The following is a 19,314-nucleotide window of genomic DNA, read 5'->3' as shown; positions in this document are numbered from 1 at the left end:
TCCCACCGCTGAAGATGTCCCCGTGCAATCTCCTTTGTTGAGTCCTTATGAAGCTACCAGTCACAAATCCAATACTCTGCTCCCTGAGGACACATTATGTGAGACATAGCACTGATTTCGTTTTCTGCCTATCCCGAATGCTCTGTGAAACTTAACCTTAAATACCATCACGTAACAATCACAAAAACTTTTGCTAAAGGCCGTATATACTAAAAAAAGACAGTGGTGCTTCTGACATTCTGAAATGCTCTGAAAACCAACTTTCCCAATACTAAATACAACAAAATAACCTTCATAAAATATAACTTTTCTCCATTTACACTTTTTTAAAGGATTAGTATCCCATGCTTTTCAAGCACAGGCATCTGTGAAATAACTCCTAACATGGACAGATTTTTTTTTTTTTAATACATAACTTAAGAGGCTGGAGAGTTTTAACTCAAGTCCAGTCTCCAAACAAGGAATATTCTTGTTTACTTTAAAAATGGAAACAACATACAGTCCCATTATAATTGTTAAAAAGTTAGCTTTACAAACATGGGAATTTTAATTTAAAAAAAAATTCTTAACAAAACTATACAGTGTACAAATTACTGTCTACAAGGTAGGCGGTTCGTTAAGAAGATCTCTCGCTCTTCTCGCTACTTTGCAGCTTCACAGATTCATTCACATATTTTTTTTTAAATGGAGCTGCCCACCCGAACATTACCCCATAACTATATTGCTATCATTAAGATTTTTGCCATGTCTTTATGTACAGTCTCCTTCACTGCCTTTTATTTATTTATTTACTTATTTTCCCTTAGACAAGCCTCCAACGCTCATGTCACTCCAGAGGAAACTTCAGAGGCACTGTGAGGGGTGGGCCACGAAGCCACGAAGCCACGCAAGGAAACAGCTGAACAATGCTGTGGAACGCACGGGGGGGGGGGGGGGGGGCGAGGAGGGGCAGAAGACCACCCCCTCCTGATACCCTTGGGTGACCTTCGCCATCCTGAAGCTCTGAGTTCTGGGGAAGGGAGGGGCGTGCAAGATCTGCAAGAGCAGGGCCCTTAGTCAGAAGACAGACTTCCCTGGGAAGAGAGGAGGAGGCCAAAAATTGGATTTGAGATTTTCCATAGATAGTAGTATCTTTAATAGTTTTCTCACGAAAGGGAAGGAGGGGGAAAAAATGGATTAAAAAAACAAAAACAAAAAAACCAACACTTGAACTAGGCCTTTGTAATCAAGAGGCAGGCAGGAATACCCACAGTGTGTAACTGACTTAGCTAGAACTGCTCATTCTCTGGCAAAAAAAAAAAAAAAAGAAAGAGAGAGAGAGAGCGAGCGAGTCTGCCTTTAAAAAATACTGCGTGTCCTGTGAGGTTCGATGTGTTCACCTACTAGGTCAAAGATACGTGAAGAGCTTGGCTGAGATGAGCTGTTGTGTATCAGGGCAAGTATCACAGAAATGATCGGACTTACTTTTCAACTTGCGTGGCTGGGGTCCTGCTGTGCTATCCAGCATGTGGGCTATCGACTGAATGGGCTAATCAAATACAATTCTAGACCCATAAGCATTGTCCTAAAGTATTCATTATTAAATCATACGCTGTGAGAACAATGGGCAGTTTATTTTATTAGGCCGTGGCCCCAGGGTGGGGGGGAGGTGTCGGGGGCTCCTCAAGACAGCCCTCTGTATGTGTCACTAATTCTGAAAGATTTTCCTTCTAGTAATGAATTCCCGCAATGGGACTGGGGGGCTGGGAGAGGGGTGTAAGAGCAAAATAAAACCAGCCTCCATTCACCCACTAGCCCTCAGGGGAAACTAAATCAAATATATATTTGAGGCACCATCCCTTAAAAAATCCCATCAGCATCTAATGGGTTTAATTCATCCACAGGAACATTAATTTCTGAATATTCTACATTTCCCTTCTGCTCTGGTTCTCCATTTGAAAGGTCAGGTAAAATGAAAGTGGAACAAGATTTACTAATTTTTTTGTTCCTTAAAAACTGAACTTTGATTTTAATCTAAAAGTCCAAATACATTTACTATAGCAACCATCTGTTCAATCCTCTGGATATAGTAAAAAAACAAAAAACAAAAAACAAAAACCCAAATGCACTGCCATCCATGTGAAGTAGTGAGTCACAGATAAATCATCCACTACCAATAAGGAAACGAAGAAATGGGGAAAGAGAAGTGGTGGAGAAAGACTGTGGGAGCACCCCTCCAGCTGGGATGATGGGTTTTGTAGGAAAAAATAGACCTAAACCCTCAAAGTGTGAAACCTCCACTATGTGGATTCTTCCACCGATATTTTTGCCAAATATGAGACAGGCTCACTCTCCACTGTGGATCCGGAACTTTCCAGAAAAACTACCACCATCCACCACCACCAAACCCCTCCCCCCACAAAAAAAGGACAAAAAAAAAAAAAAAAAAAAAAAGAAGGTAAGACAGTTTTAAGCTAAGTCTGCCTCCAGGAGAATATGTTGTGTTCACTTGTTCTTACTATTTCTGTTGTAACGAACACCAGAAATGAGTTCAGCCTGCACCCCAGGTGGGAAGTTTGAGAAGGGGGAACCTGTGTAAGTTGAAGTTTGTCACAGTAGACAGAACAGTCGCTTTGCAGCCCAGGCCCATCTCAGGGGGCACTGCTTCTTCACAGCTACACTGTAAAGTGTTAAAAATCCTCCCACCCCCCCAGAATATATATATATGTATATTAAAAAAAATCCCCTGTCCATCTCTCAGTACACAAAGGACCTCATCACACTGCAAAAATAGCAGTACCCACTTTGGTCAATTAAAACAAACAAACGAAAAAAAGCATACATTATTTTTTTTTTAAATCTGTGTACTTACCTATAATAACCAATACAGCTAAAAGCACTACCTACATAGGCAAAACTTGGTATTGCATAATTCGTATAAATTTGAAACCCCTCCCCCCCAAATATTAATTGGAAGATGAAAAACATGAAAGGTTAATAGAAAAAACACCAAAATACTGAAAATATTGCTGGTCGATTACAATTTTTAAGCGGCAACTATACACAGCCATGATATGCTTTATAAATGTGAGATAAAGGTATAACTGTCTAAAAAATCCAAGATGTCACACATTTTTCTTCGTCTGGAGTACAAAATATTTTGTCATAAAAATGGTAAAGATTTAAAATGATAATAAATGCAGCAAAACAAGTGTAGTGATGTCACTTTTTTGTGGTTTTTTTTTGTTGTTTTTTGTTTTTTTTTTTGTTTTTAAATTTCAAGGCAAGGCACGTAATGTGGACATTATATCTTCGTGCAAATTAGGATTACTGGAAAGAGTATTTTTAATTAAAATTTTAAGAGACATAGAGGCAAAATGTGTCTGCCCATGCACACTACAGATCTGTCAATACAAGAAATTTGTTGAACAAGGCTAATGTCTGAAAGCACCATGCAAGTTTTCAGCACCCTCATTACAACTGTTTTCTCAAGAGTGCGTTTTTACATCCTACACCCTGGCGTTCCCAGTTTGTAAACTGTAAGCTTTACCCTCGTGACATGGATTTGCCTGCCTCTTTGTCTCTGTAATGCAGATTTTGTAGAACCTTTTGTACATACACCCTATGGGTTCTTGATGCAACCAGTAATTTTAAATAAATAAATCCTACCTCCAAGGAGGATGCAGCTAAACCAACATAAGTGCTGTGTTTTTGTTAATTTTTGTTTTTCTCAAGCACATGATTTGTCTTGATTTAATGCCTTTTTAATGCCCTCAAAAACTGAGGGGAAAATAAATTCGTTCAAAATTATTTTAAATTCTTTTTAATCCCCTCAATTTAGAGTCCAAGGGCTGAAGGACTTATAATCATGATTCCCCTTTAGATATAAATTTATAAATTGCACTTGCCTCTGTTAAGTGTTTCTTTTGTGGGGAAAATATTATATTAATTTTTACTGTTGCATGCAGAGATAACACTTTACCTACATAGAGGCATTTCTTCCATAGAGCCTTTGTGTTCAAACTGTTTTTTTTCTTTTTTTTTTTTTTCTTTTTTTTTTTTTTTTTTTTAAGGTTTCAAACTGGGTTACACACTGGGAAAGGCTGGGTTAAGGGCCAAAATTGAATAAATCTGTACTGATAACTAAAGGCTACAGAGATTTTATATATATATTTTTTTAACTTTTAGAAATCAGAGTGCTTAGAAAATGGCTGGCTCATGGCTCCGTCACCCAGCACCTCTGATGCCGCCTCTTAGCCTTCGTTGGTGAGATAACCAGGAATAGTGATTCCATGCGTAAACAACAAGAATACTAAACCAATAAAACTAGCTTATCATGCAAATATTAAGGCATCTAGAAAGTCAGTTAAAATATATTGTCATAGAGACAGAACATCTATTTCCCAGCGGACTTCATGTAACAAAGGCTACGTTGCAGGGGCTGCGATCTACCATCAGCGAAATATCATCGACCCTTTTTTATGTCATTACAGTTTCAACCTTAAGGGAATTAGTGATTGTAAGTGCTGCAATTGCTGGTCTATATATCTTCTTTCTTCAGTTGCTTTCCTTTCTCCCTTTTTATTTGTTTTGTTTTGTCCAGTCTTCCACTTTTCCTTTTTTTTTTTTTTTTAAATTTCTTAAACTACTGTTGTATTTCATTTTCCCTCAGTTGCTCGTTTCTGCTTGAAGGAAAGGTTCTCCGATTATGTTCAAACCGTAATTTTGGACATTTGCCGGTAGGATGGGTGTCCTATTTGATACTTGGAAAGGAACCAAGCTAGCCCAGGTACCAGGACTGTTGACAGGAGAGGAGCAGGAGGGAGGGAAGAGAAAAAGAAGAAACACAATGTTAGCATCTACAACGATATTAGAAATATAAATCCCATAGGCATCAAATTACTACTATAACTTTTTTCCATATTACAGTTTCATATGAGATTAGCGTGCTACATTGTAAATATTATAGGTACATACTCTGCATGGTCTATTTCTTTCATGGAAGGGGAAGGCTAATGGTGAGGCAGGAGAAATTCAAGTCAGGCTTATACACAACTGTTGAACTCTGATTGTGTTCCTAAAATATCTGATCTACTTCGATGAAGGAGAAAAAAAAGAAAGAAAGAAAGAAAAGGAAAAAGAAAGCAGCAAATCCACAATGGTTTGCCCATTATTCTCTGATCTTGCTTTACTTTCAGTTCATAAGCAATTCAGTGATGAGATGGGTTTCAGTGTTTCACCTGCTTATCCATTGAATACAACTGTAAGCTGTCATGAAAGATTTTCCTTTTTCCTCATGATAAGAAAAAAATAACATTTTTAAAGAAGGCAGTACATAATATGTCATTTGAAATGCTGGCACCAGAGGCCTTGGGCACTCCCTGTCCCCGCCATAAGTTAGGAACTTCACCACATCTGAGCTGTTCTGTGTCTGGAGAGCTGGGGGATTGGGGGAGGGTTTGCTGGGAGGGGTCCTGGAGGGAGCAAGAGGGCCAAGTTCTTGTCCCCCTCCAACCAACTCCCCTTTCACCTATGTTGGATCTGGAGCTGTTTAAAGAAACTTGAGGAACAGTTCTCTCATCGCTACTGGCATAATCTCTCACTAAACAAGTTATCATCTGGAGGAAAATAATCTGAGATCTGCAGATCCTAAAACAACCCTACATACCATACATTTTGGGGGGATACCTAACCAGACCATTATTTGTTTCAGCACCCCACTCAGAATGAATATCAGCTAATAAATAGATGCATAAATCATCACGAACCAAGAAACCATCAAACAGATAATCTCACAGCCTATTTTATCACGCCTGACTTGGAGACATCATTTCAATGTTTTAAATTTAACATAATATCCTTTACTTTTGAAATCATGAGGTGAGATGGACACTATTATTGTAGATATCAAACTAGATAATCTCATTTTTTCATACATGAAGACCAAAGGTACAAAAAACCTTTATGGGATATTAATCTGAAGAACAATTTTGTAAAAAAATAAATAAATAAAAACAATAATAATAATAATAATAATAAATAAAGCCTGGATTAAAAGAAGAACCAGGCGTGTGTGTGTGTGTGTGTGTGTATTCTTTTACTCTGGTGATATCTCTACACAAAACGTGTCTTATTAGTGCATGTCTAAGTGCTTATTTCTGAGTTGATAATTCAACAGAAAAATTTCACGCTGGAGGGATTTTATGATTAGACTATGAGCTCTACGATAGCAAAGTCCATCTCTCTTTTTGCTCTCCATTTAATGTAATACTAGCACAGGGTGGATTCCACTAAATTTTTGGATACACAAACAAATCACTTAAGGGGTCTCAATCCCACCCAACTCTGTATTTTTAAAGTAGGGATCGTCATCATCATGTATTTCCACAAACACGTTGTGATTTGTCCCCCTCTAAAAAGAAAATAGGCATCTCTGAGCTTAAAATTAGAGACGTTTGGAATTAACAAAAACTTAAGATTGAGGAATAATCAAATAAGAGTTGAACAAGAAATAATTCAAACTAAAAAGAGATGTCCTCGTTATCTTTAAAAGTCATAATTCTCAAGAATTAGAATAGTTGTTACTGAAACTTTTTCCAAGAGACTTAATTATTTTCACATATTTCTCTCTTCCCACACACATCTTTCCTTTGCATGACTGACTGGGAGAGAATGTTACATGATCCATCCTGAAAGCTATTTTCCCCTCAACCGTCCTTTCACTGTACTTTGTTACCATGAGAATGTTTTTTACTTCCTAGCATAGTCACCTGTAGCTGTGGTTATCTTACTGACTGAAAGGGAAGCCCCACAAAGAAAACGACTGTCTTGTCAATCCCTGTAGAGTCTGGCTATAGCCAATGCTAATTACTTCTTAGAAAATAAAACAAATGACAAAAACAGATACCCATTATTCTTAACCTGAAATGGAAAGCATGTAGGAAAAATAAAAAGACTAGCTCAAGTTGATGATCCTTGACAGTAAAAAAGACTGTGTCAACTACAAGCAAATCACTGCAAAAGCGAGTCCCAAATTCAATGGGGTCTGGAAAGTCATGTATAGGTTGCACACTTTAGGAAAATAAAGTATATTTAAATGATTGAAAAGAGATGTGATTCCTTAAATGGAGAAGTCTCTCTAACTGATGGCAAAAAAGACAGGAATTTGGGGTTTATTTTGCAGCAGCTTTCTTATGTGGTTCTAAAAAGAGACATGTATTATCCTTTGGAAAATGCTCAGTAAAAACAAATTGAGGCTAGTGACTACAGGACTCTTGGTGCAGAATATCTAACAAATTCAATTTAGATGTTTACTTAAACTTTTCAAACCTCCCATCCTACATCAGGACCATGTCAAAATTGCAGAGTGCAATATATTTGTCAATACTATTTATGAACCTTTGGGGGAAATAAATCTCAAACATTAACACTATGCAGACCTCATATATGAGTTTTACAAGTCTCTCATTGCCAATTTATAGGTTAGGTTCGAACTGTAAGACACAGACATTTCTTAGAGCTTTTTGGTAGTCTCGTTGAAAAATAGCTGGTAAAACAAATTCAAAGATTATGATAACAATGTAAAAAAGAGTTTAATCAAACAAAATAACCTAGGTCATTTCATCTCAAAAAGAGAATTGCCTCAAATTGCATAGTTTTTCAGGTAACATGCTTTTTACATATCTAACTCCCTCTCTATATATCAATGCCTCTGATCACCAGTATGGGTAAAATAAACACACATATTCATATTTATCTCTGCATACAAAACTACTTATACGTAATGTGTTTAATAGTCTTAGTTCATAATGGAATAAGAATCATCCTTTGTCCAATCCAATAATCTGTGCCTCTATGTAAAAGGGATGTGCAAACATAACTGAAAGATCTCAAAATATTCAAGGTCAGGTTAAGCTATTTCAGCAACAAATCTTTAAGCATGCACAGACTTTGCTTTCATTCCATTCTCCATTGCCAAATCACCTTTTCTTTCGGCAAACAGAAGATAGGCATGACTAAACGTTGAAACCACATCTTTAGAAAATATACATAGGCCATACCATTAAAAAAGGAAAAGAATATAAAGTACTTTAAAAAACCAGGCACAATAAAAGCAAAAAAGAGATTTTGACTATACCTTAACACAAACCAGAATTCACCCTAATGACTTCTGCTCTGTGCATATAATGAGACATTTCCTTATATACAGAACAGATACAAGTTAAATCAAAATCCTAAAAAATAAAATGTCTGATATCATGGTTAATATTTTTACATTATTCTCACCAAATGTACAATGCGGCTGCCCCAAAAAGGGAAGAAGCAAAGAAATTATTTTGACCTTAGGATGCATTTTGGAAGTGATGGCCCATTTTATCCTCACCAGACTCTTTCTGAAGTATTCTGTTGCTTCTAGGCATCACTCAAGAGAAACAAATGCTATGACATGTCTTTGATGAGGAAACCCACCAAATCATGTCTTTTGAGAACAGCTGAAGGGAGACAGGGAAGACACAACCATTGAACTGGAAAGAAATATAGACTTGTCTGTACAGTTCAGATGGAAAGAATGAGCATAAAGGGAGACACTTCCAGAAGAAAACTATGCTGAGGCCCTACTACGAGCAAGATACCATTCTGGGTGTTTTACATCTGCTATCTGACTTGATTTTCTCAATGGACTCTTGAAATCGCCATTATCCCCATTTCACAGATGAGAAAACTGAGAGGTTTAAACTTGCCCCAAGTGACCCGCCTAGACCTCAGATATGAACCAGTTCTGATTCCCATGGCCATTTCACTATATTATACAAGTCAGACATTGACCCTAGATTAGAAAGAACTTTTGAACAGAGTTCCTGAAGGCAATATATGTTTCAGGAGACAGTGGATTTCCCATGCCCCACATAGCTGGATTGTAACCTAAATAATGGTGCGGGAGACTTGCTCACACAATATGTAGTTGGTCTGGGTGACCAAGCAACTCGGAAAGTCAATATATATCCTCTGAAAACAAATCTAGTTGAAGTTGTATTAGAATGACCTTAGGGTGAGGATTACAGGGTAAAAAGGTACCCCCTTCTTCTTTTTAAAAATGGCCCACTATTTTTACTATAGTTCATATCCTTAGATAAACTGGATAAAGTAGTTGGTCATCCCACTTACAAGTAGTGAACAGACTCTGTATCAATCAGTGAAAGATGGAAAATTGCTCTGGGCAAGTCTACATTTGATGGTTGTACTTTCTATATGGAAGACTATGTCTTCTAGGCCAGAAGGAATGAGCCCTCGGTTTTTACCTCAGTCACCACCCAAGACCCTCGGAGAGCCAAATAAATACATGTGGAACAATAAGTTGAGAAACGAACCAAACAAAGTCAAACACTTCACTTCAATTATTTCTTGAAATAAGAGCTATTTGAGGAATGGCAAAATTCATTTACTATTATTGGTCGGCATTTATCTGATAATGGCTTGGGTCACTCATTTGTCAAGCATTCTGTAAACTGTGAAAGTATCCAGCACATTAACACTTCTTAGAGGAGTAATAATATTGCTCATTCAGATTCCACATACTGATTTAATCATAAGCCTACCATATTTACCTCAAAGACAGTAAGTACTCTTTCAAGAAGCTTAACAAAAATAGTATAGGAATGAAGCACAAAGCATTTTATGTAGTCAGGAATACCTCAACTCTACTAGGAGCTACATTACTTATAGACAGCAATAAAAATAAGCAATGGCCCAGAAAGCATGAAAAATAAATAAAATAAAGACCTTAACTAAAAAGAAGGATTTACCTTTCATTCCTTTGCACCTGTTTTAAATATCCCCAAGAAAAAAAGTTTTTTACTTCCTTAGCTACATACTTCTATATAGCTATATACTTTTGCTACAATAATTAACACACAGGTACTAGTACCTTTCCCAAAATGCACAATAAACAATCTCCCCTACTAATAGCTAAAATCTACCTGGAAAAGCCAATCAAGGGCAGGCTAATTAAGTATTAATTAGGTCATGCTGTCTCGGATCATGTGTGTATGCATTTGGACTGGCTGCTTACTTTGACATAATGCAAATGCTATAGATAATGTCTTGGGAAACATGCTGGCTCAATTGAAGGAATATATGGGTGGTATTTAAGTATCTACATATTTAAGAATTATTACATGTTGGGAGCACCTGGTTGTCTTGGTGGGTAGTGTATGGGACTCTTGACGTTGGAGTCATTGAGTTCAAGCCCTACGTGGAGCAAAGAGTTTACTTAAAAAAAAAAAAAGTTGTGAGAACTATTATATCTTATTATATGATGCGAACATATTTAAGAATTAATGAATGTATTAGAACAAAAAATGGTAATAAATAAATATACCCGTTTCTAGTACTAATAATGGTGTGGATTATTTGCGAGGTACTGTTTTATGAATTTTCCATCCTCCTAGTGAATCTATGAGAAAAGTGCCAATTTTATTCTGATTTTACGGAGGAGGGAACTGGAGCCAGGAAGTTATGTGCCTTGCCCAAGTCATGTTGCTATTAAGTCGCAGAAGCCAGGATGTGAACTCTAGCAGTGTGGTTCTAGGATCTACATTTTTACCCGTTACACTTTACCTCTTCTCCCTCTTCTGTGAGCCACACTTTACTTTTACCACCGGACAAGAATTTGCATTATCGTTAAATTGTAGACGAGATTCTGTGAAGGAAGTTCCACATCATTGGGACACACTGAGACTCCCAGAGAAGTAAAAACTCTTGAGTCCAAATCTCAACACAGATAATGGTATCTCATTTATCCAATTCCAGATCCTTTTCAGCTGCATTCAATATTTGCCTTTGTTGATGTACGTACGGATGTGGCTGTATGTCCATCATTTGCTTCTGGAGCTCCATGAAGATGGGGCTACACTACAAGTGAAGTATGCAAAGGGTTCTACACAGGTTTTGGATTTCTGCGATGTATTGCCCCCATTTTTAAGGATCGTTTTTGCTATCTGAACGATCCTATTTGCATGCAAGACGATTTCTAATGATTATTACTATTTGTAATAATCTGTACCAGAAAGCTCCCTGGCCAGCTCTTACCTGAACTGCAAAGTACTCCTGTGGGCTCTTTGGGAAATACTAAATATCATGAACTGCAGGTGGCTCGTGGAATTACTCGAACCGCGAGCAACAGTACTTCGTAGTAATGAAAAAGAAATGTATTTGTTTCCTAACTAAGTAGGTAAATGGCCTTCTTTATTGCTACTCCTTGGGGACCCACGATTTTGGAAACAACATATCAAAACGGTAGGCCATCTAACCTCATTAATTTCTATTCAATTGTTTCAGATGTGTTTTCGTTATTGGAACATGCTGGCGTGGATGTTAACTTAACCATGCGTGGGTCTTAGCAGTTTCTAAGTAAAAATAATGGCTTCTGCCAGCGAAATATGTTATTTAGTGAAGAGCATGGGGCAAGCAGAGCCCTTATGTTTGGACCACTGCAGCTGAAGATAAAATGTGCTCACTGCAGTTCCTGTACGCTCTAAGTAAAAAGCTCTTAAAAATCCCAGAAGATGCTTCAACAAGGCAACCTGTATACTTAAAAGTAATAAGAACGTATTTTCTTAAAATGTTTACTTTAGACGTAAGTAAAATACGAATTCCCCTAAATAGGCCAGGTTAAGTAGATTTTTAAAAAATTGTTTGATATTTTTCATGTTTTAGAACTGAAAATGAAAGATACAGAATTACTGCCAAGATGGCTAATTGTAAATAAATTATAGGACGCACAGGCATACATATGTAACGACTTATGTAGCCGTGGGAGGTTTCAGCCAATTAAAAAATACAGCATCATAAGGCTCGCAGTGGTTATCTGATCTCCTCCCACAGACTGTGCCACAGCAGAGAACCCTACACGTGGGTTTCCATCCTTTCTCTAGTCTGTATTCCTTTCTGTCCCTGGGTTCCTTTCAGTGCTATTGTTACAAGTGCTTCTGCTCCCCTTATTAACATATGTGAGTCTTCAACAGCCGATGAAATTCTCTACAAAAATAGTGCTCCCAAATAGTGGCTTTCAGTAGAGAAACTCACCTAAGGCATACTAAATTAAAAAGAAATGTAAGTTTTACACAAAAGCAAAAAGCGACTCTTTCCCAAATGATTTTCATTTTAAAGCCCAAATCAGCGTTCATTGTACAATTTCACCTCTAAATAACAGAACTTACTTGTGTCAGAATTCCGAATCATAAAATCACAAGTGATTAGGGAACTGAACACATTTTTGAAGCATGCCTGCTAATCTATGTGCAGAAAGAATCACATGTGCAAAAGAAAAAAAAAAAACCCTTCATGTAAAACAAGAATTAACAAAGGGGAGAATAATTGGAACTTTTGACAGCTGGCGAGTATTCAAAATTCGTGTTCTTCAATTTCTTGAACTCAAACAGGCTTTTCTGCCTTTTTTTTTTCTTCACGTTTGTGAGTACCTGTACTCATTCCTATGCTTTGTTATCTAAGTAAATGCGGCTAGAAATTCACGACCTACCTACTCACAGCACTGCCCAACAGGAAAATCAAAAAGGTCAGTTAATAAAAGGGGCGTTGGCTGGTGAGGGCGCGGACTCCTCACCGACGTAATACATATGTAAATACGGCGCTTTACGTAAAACATCTTCAGATAAAGTAGGTGTTAAATGGGCTTCTTTCATTGCAAAGGGTTAATCAGCAAGGTTTACGTTTGGGAATTCTCTGAACCGCGCTCCTCCCTCTCCCGTAGTGCAGCCAAAAATCATCTGACAGGAAACATAAGATTAAGTTTGTCCTACCTAAGCGAACAAAGAGTGCTCTGAACGGGCCACCGGTTTACTGCAGAGCGGGAACTTTGCTAATCCTGCTGGAATCTGCACTGCTGCTCAGAAAATATCACGGAAAACTGTTGTTTTCTTTCCTCTAACATCTTGTCTCTGGATCATCTCATTTTGGTCACACTGCAGATCCTGCTGCTTCTCCCATAAAGGTTAACTTAAAGCTCCAAACATAATCATGTGGAAAATGGACATTATTGATTCCTATGGTCCATTGTTCCCCGATCCTAAGTCCCTGAAGTTCAAGTTCAATCTGGAATTACATCATGTCTGGTTTCTCCTGGTTACCAGACGGCTTGAGACGTGACCACAGCTACAGAAAAAACAAACAGCCTTCTTCACGCTTCGGCTCCCCTATCGATTCAAACGTAAACTTTTTTCTTTCTCTCAAGTATGCTTCAAGTATGGAGCATGGTTAATTTAGAGATTAAGTTCCAAATTAGATTATCTAATGGCATCTTAATGGATTGCTGACCCATTTCCTGTGGGATGGCAGCAGGCAAGTCTGGCTGGAATACAATTAATTTCTTAGGAAGTGTTCTGAAGAGTTTCCTAGATAAAAAGGAAATGTTGTGTTGTGCAAATCTTGCTTTACAAATGGAGAAAGTTAGGCAAAACTGCAGCAAATCCCAAAGCATTTTCAACAGCCAGATCGCTGATACTGTGTGTCTGTGAACACCCAGTCAAGACTGTTTTCAGGAATGGTACCCCTGCTTATTTCGTAACAGGTGCAAGTAATTTTTCATGAGAAGGGAGCTCTTCTTTTAGAAAGAAGATTCCAATGCAAAAACAACACTGGTCAGAATCCCCACTGACCAAACAATGGACATGCGCGTTTTTGGCTTTTGCTATTCTCCTCTCCTACCCAAGATGCTTTCCATTCATCTACCTTATCAGCATTTCTATCCTATAGTCCCAGAGTGGTGCTAGGGGCCCAGAGTGGTGTGTAAAACGTTGAACGTTTTGAGCACACTTTAGAGCTGACAGCTGAAAAGGAAATTCAGCACTCTGAAAATAAAGCTCCCCCCAGGAACTCCAGGAACAACCCAGCTGTTGTGCTGTAGTTAGGTGTCAAGATAACAAACTGAAAGCAGGAAATGCTAACCTAGTGAATTTGTAGGGATGGTCTAAGTGTAATGTTGAAACAAGAGTTAACTCTTAAGACTACCTAGGGGCAGGACGCATACTGTCCTCACCCTATACGGGCCCTCTGTCTAAGTATGTGTGAAGACACGCGTGTACATATATGCACACACATATATGCACGCACACATGTATGCCTGTGCATGCACACACGCGTGCATCTACATCACATACGCACACACACACACACACACACAGTGTTGACATACAAACATGGTTTGCGACCCAATACTGAAGATTGTTTTTGTTTAAATCTTCATTCTTCTGTCACTGAGGACATGCATCTTACAAAGAACAGTTTAGGGACAAAGCCACAGAGATGGCAAATGGTCCAGGCCAGTGTTATGGAAACAAGGTTCTATGTGGGAAAGGAATGCTCTTACTCCTTCCTTTCTGCCTTCCTGCTCCTGACCAACCAGTTCCCAATAATCTTTACTGGCTGCTAAATCTCTCCTGGGAAATCAAGCGCCTCTCTAGAATTGCAGTAATAAACGACAATTTCTTACAAAAGCACGTGTAAAGTCACTATAGAACGAAGTCTTCAACTCAGAGAAAGGAACTGCTAACACATGTAACGTAGAAAGTACCTGATAAAAGTCTCCTTGGTGCCATTCAATTATGGCATCAGCAGAGACACAGAAATCCTTCCAATTATTTCCGTGAAATCTTCATTTATTCATTATTTCAGAGGCTGAGCAAATGGTTTGTGTAAACACGTCCTTCAGTAACACGCGCATGTTTATTTTAGCCATCTGAAGGCTTCTTCTAGGTTTATATAAGCCATCAGACTCATACAGCCACTCACTTGTGGCTTTGCTTCTCTTGAAAGGGGTGAAGGCAGAGAAGAGGGAACGAAACCATAAAGCCAGTTTCTCTTTTGCATAAGGCGCTCCCTCCAGTGTTTTAAAATAACTTATGTTTATATTATTCTTGGATTGTCCTTCGGCTTGCTTTTTCATTCAGTTACATTGCTCTTTCACACTCGATAGTGCAAGCCACGTTCAGGCTACAGTTGCGAAAAAAAGCGAGCCAGCGAGGGAGTTCACTGCTATGCCTGTTTGTAGCCGCATAACTCACATATGCCACAGTGTCATTTGTCCCCATTGGAGGACAAAGCACAGACACAGCAGTACCCTTATGAACGGCATCACAAATCATCACCTACTACCCTCCGGAGAGCAAAGCCCCTCCTGACTCAAAAAATGAGCCCTTCCCCAAAGCACTGCACTCTGGCATAACTGCAGGAACCCTAGGGTTAGACAGAAAAATTCACATTTTCAAGACGCAAGCAAACACACACACACACACACACAGCTCAGAAAATTCTAAGGTCAAAACAACAAAACACCTTCAGGGTTGCAGCCTAGTAAGTCTGTGAAAACTTTCTGATGGAGTCCGTCAGCCTCAGATCCTAAGGGATTGTTTCTACGCTGGAGTGGGGGTGGGCCAGGGAGGGAGGAGGATGGAGGAAATCTTCCAGCTTTGATTACAGTGGCCCGGCTCTCTGGGCTCTGCCATTTTCAGTCCTGCACAAGGTGCAGCCTGTGACTTGGAAACACATCTACAGAAGAATCGGCTTAAAGCAGAAAGGGAGGCCACCACGGACAAGGGATTGTACTAAGAAAAGTAATGGCAACAAACAACAATCAAAACTAAAATAAAACAAAGCCAAAACACACAGCAAAACCCAAACACCTCCTTTGCTTTGCCCTTTTCCACTAGGAAGTCTCCAGGGATTGCCTTTTGTTGAAAACAAAAAGCAACTGCCACCACAAAAATAGCCTGATAGTTTCTTTATTCCATTGTGACAAAGGCAGATTATTTAATTCTCTGGTTGAATGGCTCTACATTTCTCAGATATTTTTGATTTAATCAGATAATTTTAAAGTTGTAGCAGTTCCCTGATGATTTTAGATGTCTGTTGTCTGCCTTAAAAGTAGTAGTAGTATTGGGGCGCCTGGGTGGCTCAGTGGGTTAAGCCTCTGCCTTCAGCTCAGGTCATGATCTCAGAGTCCTGGGATAGAGCCCCACATTGGGCTCTCTGCTCAGCAGGGAGCCTGCTTCCCGCGCGCGCTCTCTCTCTGTCTGCCTCTCTGCCTACTTGCGATTTCTCTCTCTGTCAAATAAATAAATGAAATCTTAAAAAAAATTGGAGTATTGCAGAAGTTTATGATTTCCTTTTTCAAAATCTTTTCTAGGAAAAAAAAAACCACACACATGACGTTTCATAAAAAAGCACAGAGCACAGACCATGAGTATGTTATGAATATATGTTGTGCCACAGACAGGGGTCTATCTGTACTATCAGATATGGACTCAACTTTTGCCCATTAAAAAAAAAAACAACAACAAAAAAACACTACAACAAAGCAAAGCAAATTGCTGTCTTGTTTGAACATATTTATTGTAAACTGCAGGATATTTAGGTTTTCAGAACTGTGAGCACCTACATCAGCCACCCAACATTTGGGACAGCCTACCCCAGATTTAATAAATACCTGTTGAATGCATGACTGTGATGGCCGCCATTATCGATGATGTGCCTTCCGAATCACGATAAAAAAGGAACAAACCAAAAGCTACATTTTTAAAGCTTTCTGAAATATTAAATCCATCCTATGTATCTTTATCAGCTAATCAAAAAAGTGAATCTTTGGGAGGGGAAGAAAGGAAATCTTAAAATGAGTTGTGAATTTCTTTCCAACTCTTTCTAACCTGAAGCTGATTACCACTCCAATTTTTTCAACCAGAGGGGATTCTGTACCATGAACAATGCTCTCTCCTAAGAACTGGGATTAGTCATCATATCAGTTCATCCCGATCCATGAGTTCTGTGGGGACTCTCCTTTCGCCTTCCGGGGATATCAACTTTTGATTCAAAAAATGACTAGGAACTGGGTGTAGTTTTATTTCAAATCACAATAAATTATATCTTTAGTTGGCTTTCATGTTCTTTATAGAGGTACTAACCCACTTTAGAGAAGTAAATGTCAATCGATAATCCACATATTTAGAAGTTCACACAGCTATAGCCACATTTAAAAACATGAGCAGAGGGGTGCCTGGGTAGCCCAGTGGGTTGGGCCCCTGCCTTTAGCTCAGGTCATGATCTTGGGGTCCTAGGATCGAGCCCCACATCGGGCTCTCTGCTCGGCAGGGAGCCTGCTTCTCCCTCTCCTCTGCCTGTCTCTTTGCCCACTTGTGATCTTTCTGTCAAATAAATATATAAAATCTTTAAAAAACAAAACAAAACCAAAAACATGAGTAGACTTCATCTGACTTAACAATTCTTATAAATACGGTAAGGCCTGTACACAGACACAGTCCATTCTGCTGATTGACAGAGAGAACATAGACTATAGGGAAGTTATTTAATAAAATTAAATCCAAACATGGTGTTCTCAAATCCAATTAAGTTAACTTAAAAATAATTAAGACCACTGGACCACAGTTTCATTGGATTTAATTCATATTCTTACTAAAACTATTTTTAAAAGATGGTTTCCTTGTGATTATTTTCTTTTTTATAAGCATATATTGTATTTTTTTTTTCCTAAATGGAGGAATTATATAAGCTTCTTGGGGAAAAAAATTAAAATATATAAAAATGTATACATTGTAAAGTGGATATTATACCAATCTTTAAAAAGAGAAAAAGTCATATCATATTCATTTTAGGAAATGTATTAATAAAAACTCATGAAGTTTTTAAAATGGACTCTAAATAATTTTCATGGTTTTCACCTGAGTAAAAGTGGACATTTTGTTAACTGAATTCTTTTTAACTCTACTCTTCAATAGTCTCTATCAAGTAAAATGGAGATGGGCAGCACGATTACAACTGATATTGGAGTATGTAATTTTAAGACAGGGATTAAAATTATAACAGGGTTGGAAAATTATGTTGGCTCTACTTTTGGTGAACTCCTTATGGGATTACCTCACTCTTTTCTATAAATTTTTATCTTTTATTACATATGATTATGCCATGAATTTTAATTATTTAATTTGTCCATTTGACACAATTTGTTCTTTATTAAAATAATACATAAGAAGTAGACTTAGCACTACTTACTTTCCAAAACCAATACATGAGACAATATCAAAACTAGTTTTGAAAATGAAGTTTCAGCATAATTTTCTCAGCCAACCAAATAAATTCAGTTCTCAATGATTCATATCAATGATCAGAGTTTAAAACTTTATTTCAATCAAATTCCTTCTTTAACTATTGATTTCAACAATCTTCTGACCCCTAAATCAATGAGTGGATTGATAACAGTTAACTTGACTAACTGGAAAGTTTTGTCCTAGCTTTTCCCTTCTGACAGGGGAATAAATGAATAGTAAAATGGTTCAAAGTAAGCAGGAAAGGAAAGAGCTGAAAAGAGAAGAATCTATAATGCAAAAAACCAATGCTTTATTAAACCTCAAACAGCTGAAAAATCTTCCCTGGAACTACGATTTCAGTTTTCAGGTCCTGAGATCTAAGTGTCAAATCTCCTCCCCACCCCCTCCCCCAATTTATAAACTGTTGAAAACATTTGACACCACTTAGAAATTCCAATGATCAATTAGCATAGGCTACAGTCCCAAATTAATCTGAAGATTCATTTACATAAGAAAGAAAGCAGGAGGGGAGGGAAAGAGGGATGGTAAAGCCAAAACAACTAAATTTTTAACATATATTTTCCGTCAAGCTAGTTAAAAACAAACACTATAGCTCATGTAATTTTTAGGTGTAAGTGTAGGGTTGGAAATAATTAAAATGTTACCTTTGCCAAGTAATTCCCAATGTATCCTCACTGGTACTGGGGTATAAATGCCTGCCGTTTTGATTCATGGTCCAGTCACAAATCCTCAGCTGTCAATTGAAACCTAGCAGTCAGATATGGATCGAGCAGTACTACAGTTTTTAGTATTTAAATGAACACATGCAAACTAGTATTGTACATGGCATTAACCTTACTTTCCCAAGAGGCAACTTAAAGAAAAAAAAAAAAAGCAAAAGAAAACCTTACTCTGCAAAGCAAAACTTCCCAGACTCTTTGTTTTTTAAGAAAAAGCTACTGCAATATGCTTCTCTATTAATTAAAGCATACGAGAGAAACGAGTGCTTAGAACATCACAATTAGCCATTATTAGAGCACAAATTGAGCTGAAACAAAAGCAAACGTTAATATTCAATAGAGAGATATATTTTAGGAAGAAAATTAAAAAAGCTTTTTTTTAAGGCAGCATACCAAATCATCTGCACTGAGCAAAATAATCAATAACTTCAAGCATGCGGTTTGCAAAACACAGGAGACATGCAGTTCAGAGGAGTCAAAGCCCA

General features: G+C 37.9%; 1 protein-coding gene across 6 annotated transcripts in view; it reads right to left on the bottom strand.

Moving 5' to 3' along the window:
• Positions 1–3,215: 3,215 nt before the first annotated feature.
• The window catches only part of NFIB (nuclear factor I B), a 225,941-nt gene continuing 209,842 nt past the window's right edge, over positions 3,216–19,314 (bottom strand). For 4 of the 6 annotated variants that reach the window (XM_032880572.1, XM_032880571.1, XM_032880573.1 and 1 more), the window contains 2 exons: positions 18,755–18,843; positions 3,216–4,777 (listed from right to left, as the gene is read on the bottom strand). In XM_032880572.1, the coding sequence (XP_032736463.1) occupies positions 4,648–4,777; positions 18,755–18,843 (219 nt within the window). In that variant the 3' untranslated portion in view covers positions 3,216–4,647. The remainder of the gene's footprint in view (positions 4,778–18,754; positions 18,844–19,314) is intronic. The other 2 variants (XM_032880574.1, XM_032880576.1) reach the window with 1 other exon arrangement.

This window comes from Lontra canadensis, unplaced genomic scaffold (genome assembly GCF_010015895.1).
Source record: "Lontra canadensis isolate GAN:19392208 unplaced genomic scaffold, GSC_riverotter_1.0 scaffold70, whole genome shotgun sequence".
Lineage (NCBI taxonomy): Eukaryota > Metazoa > Chordata > Mammalia > Carnivora > Mustelidae > Lontra > Lontra canadensis.
This window is presented reverse-complemented; position numbering and strand designations above follow the sequence as displayed.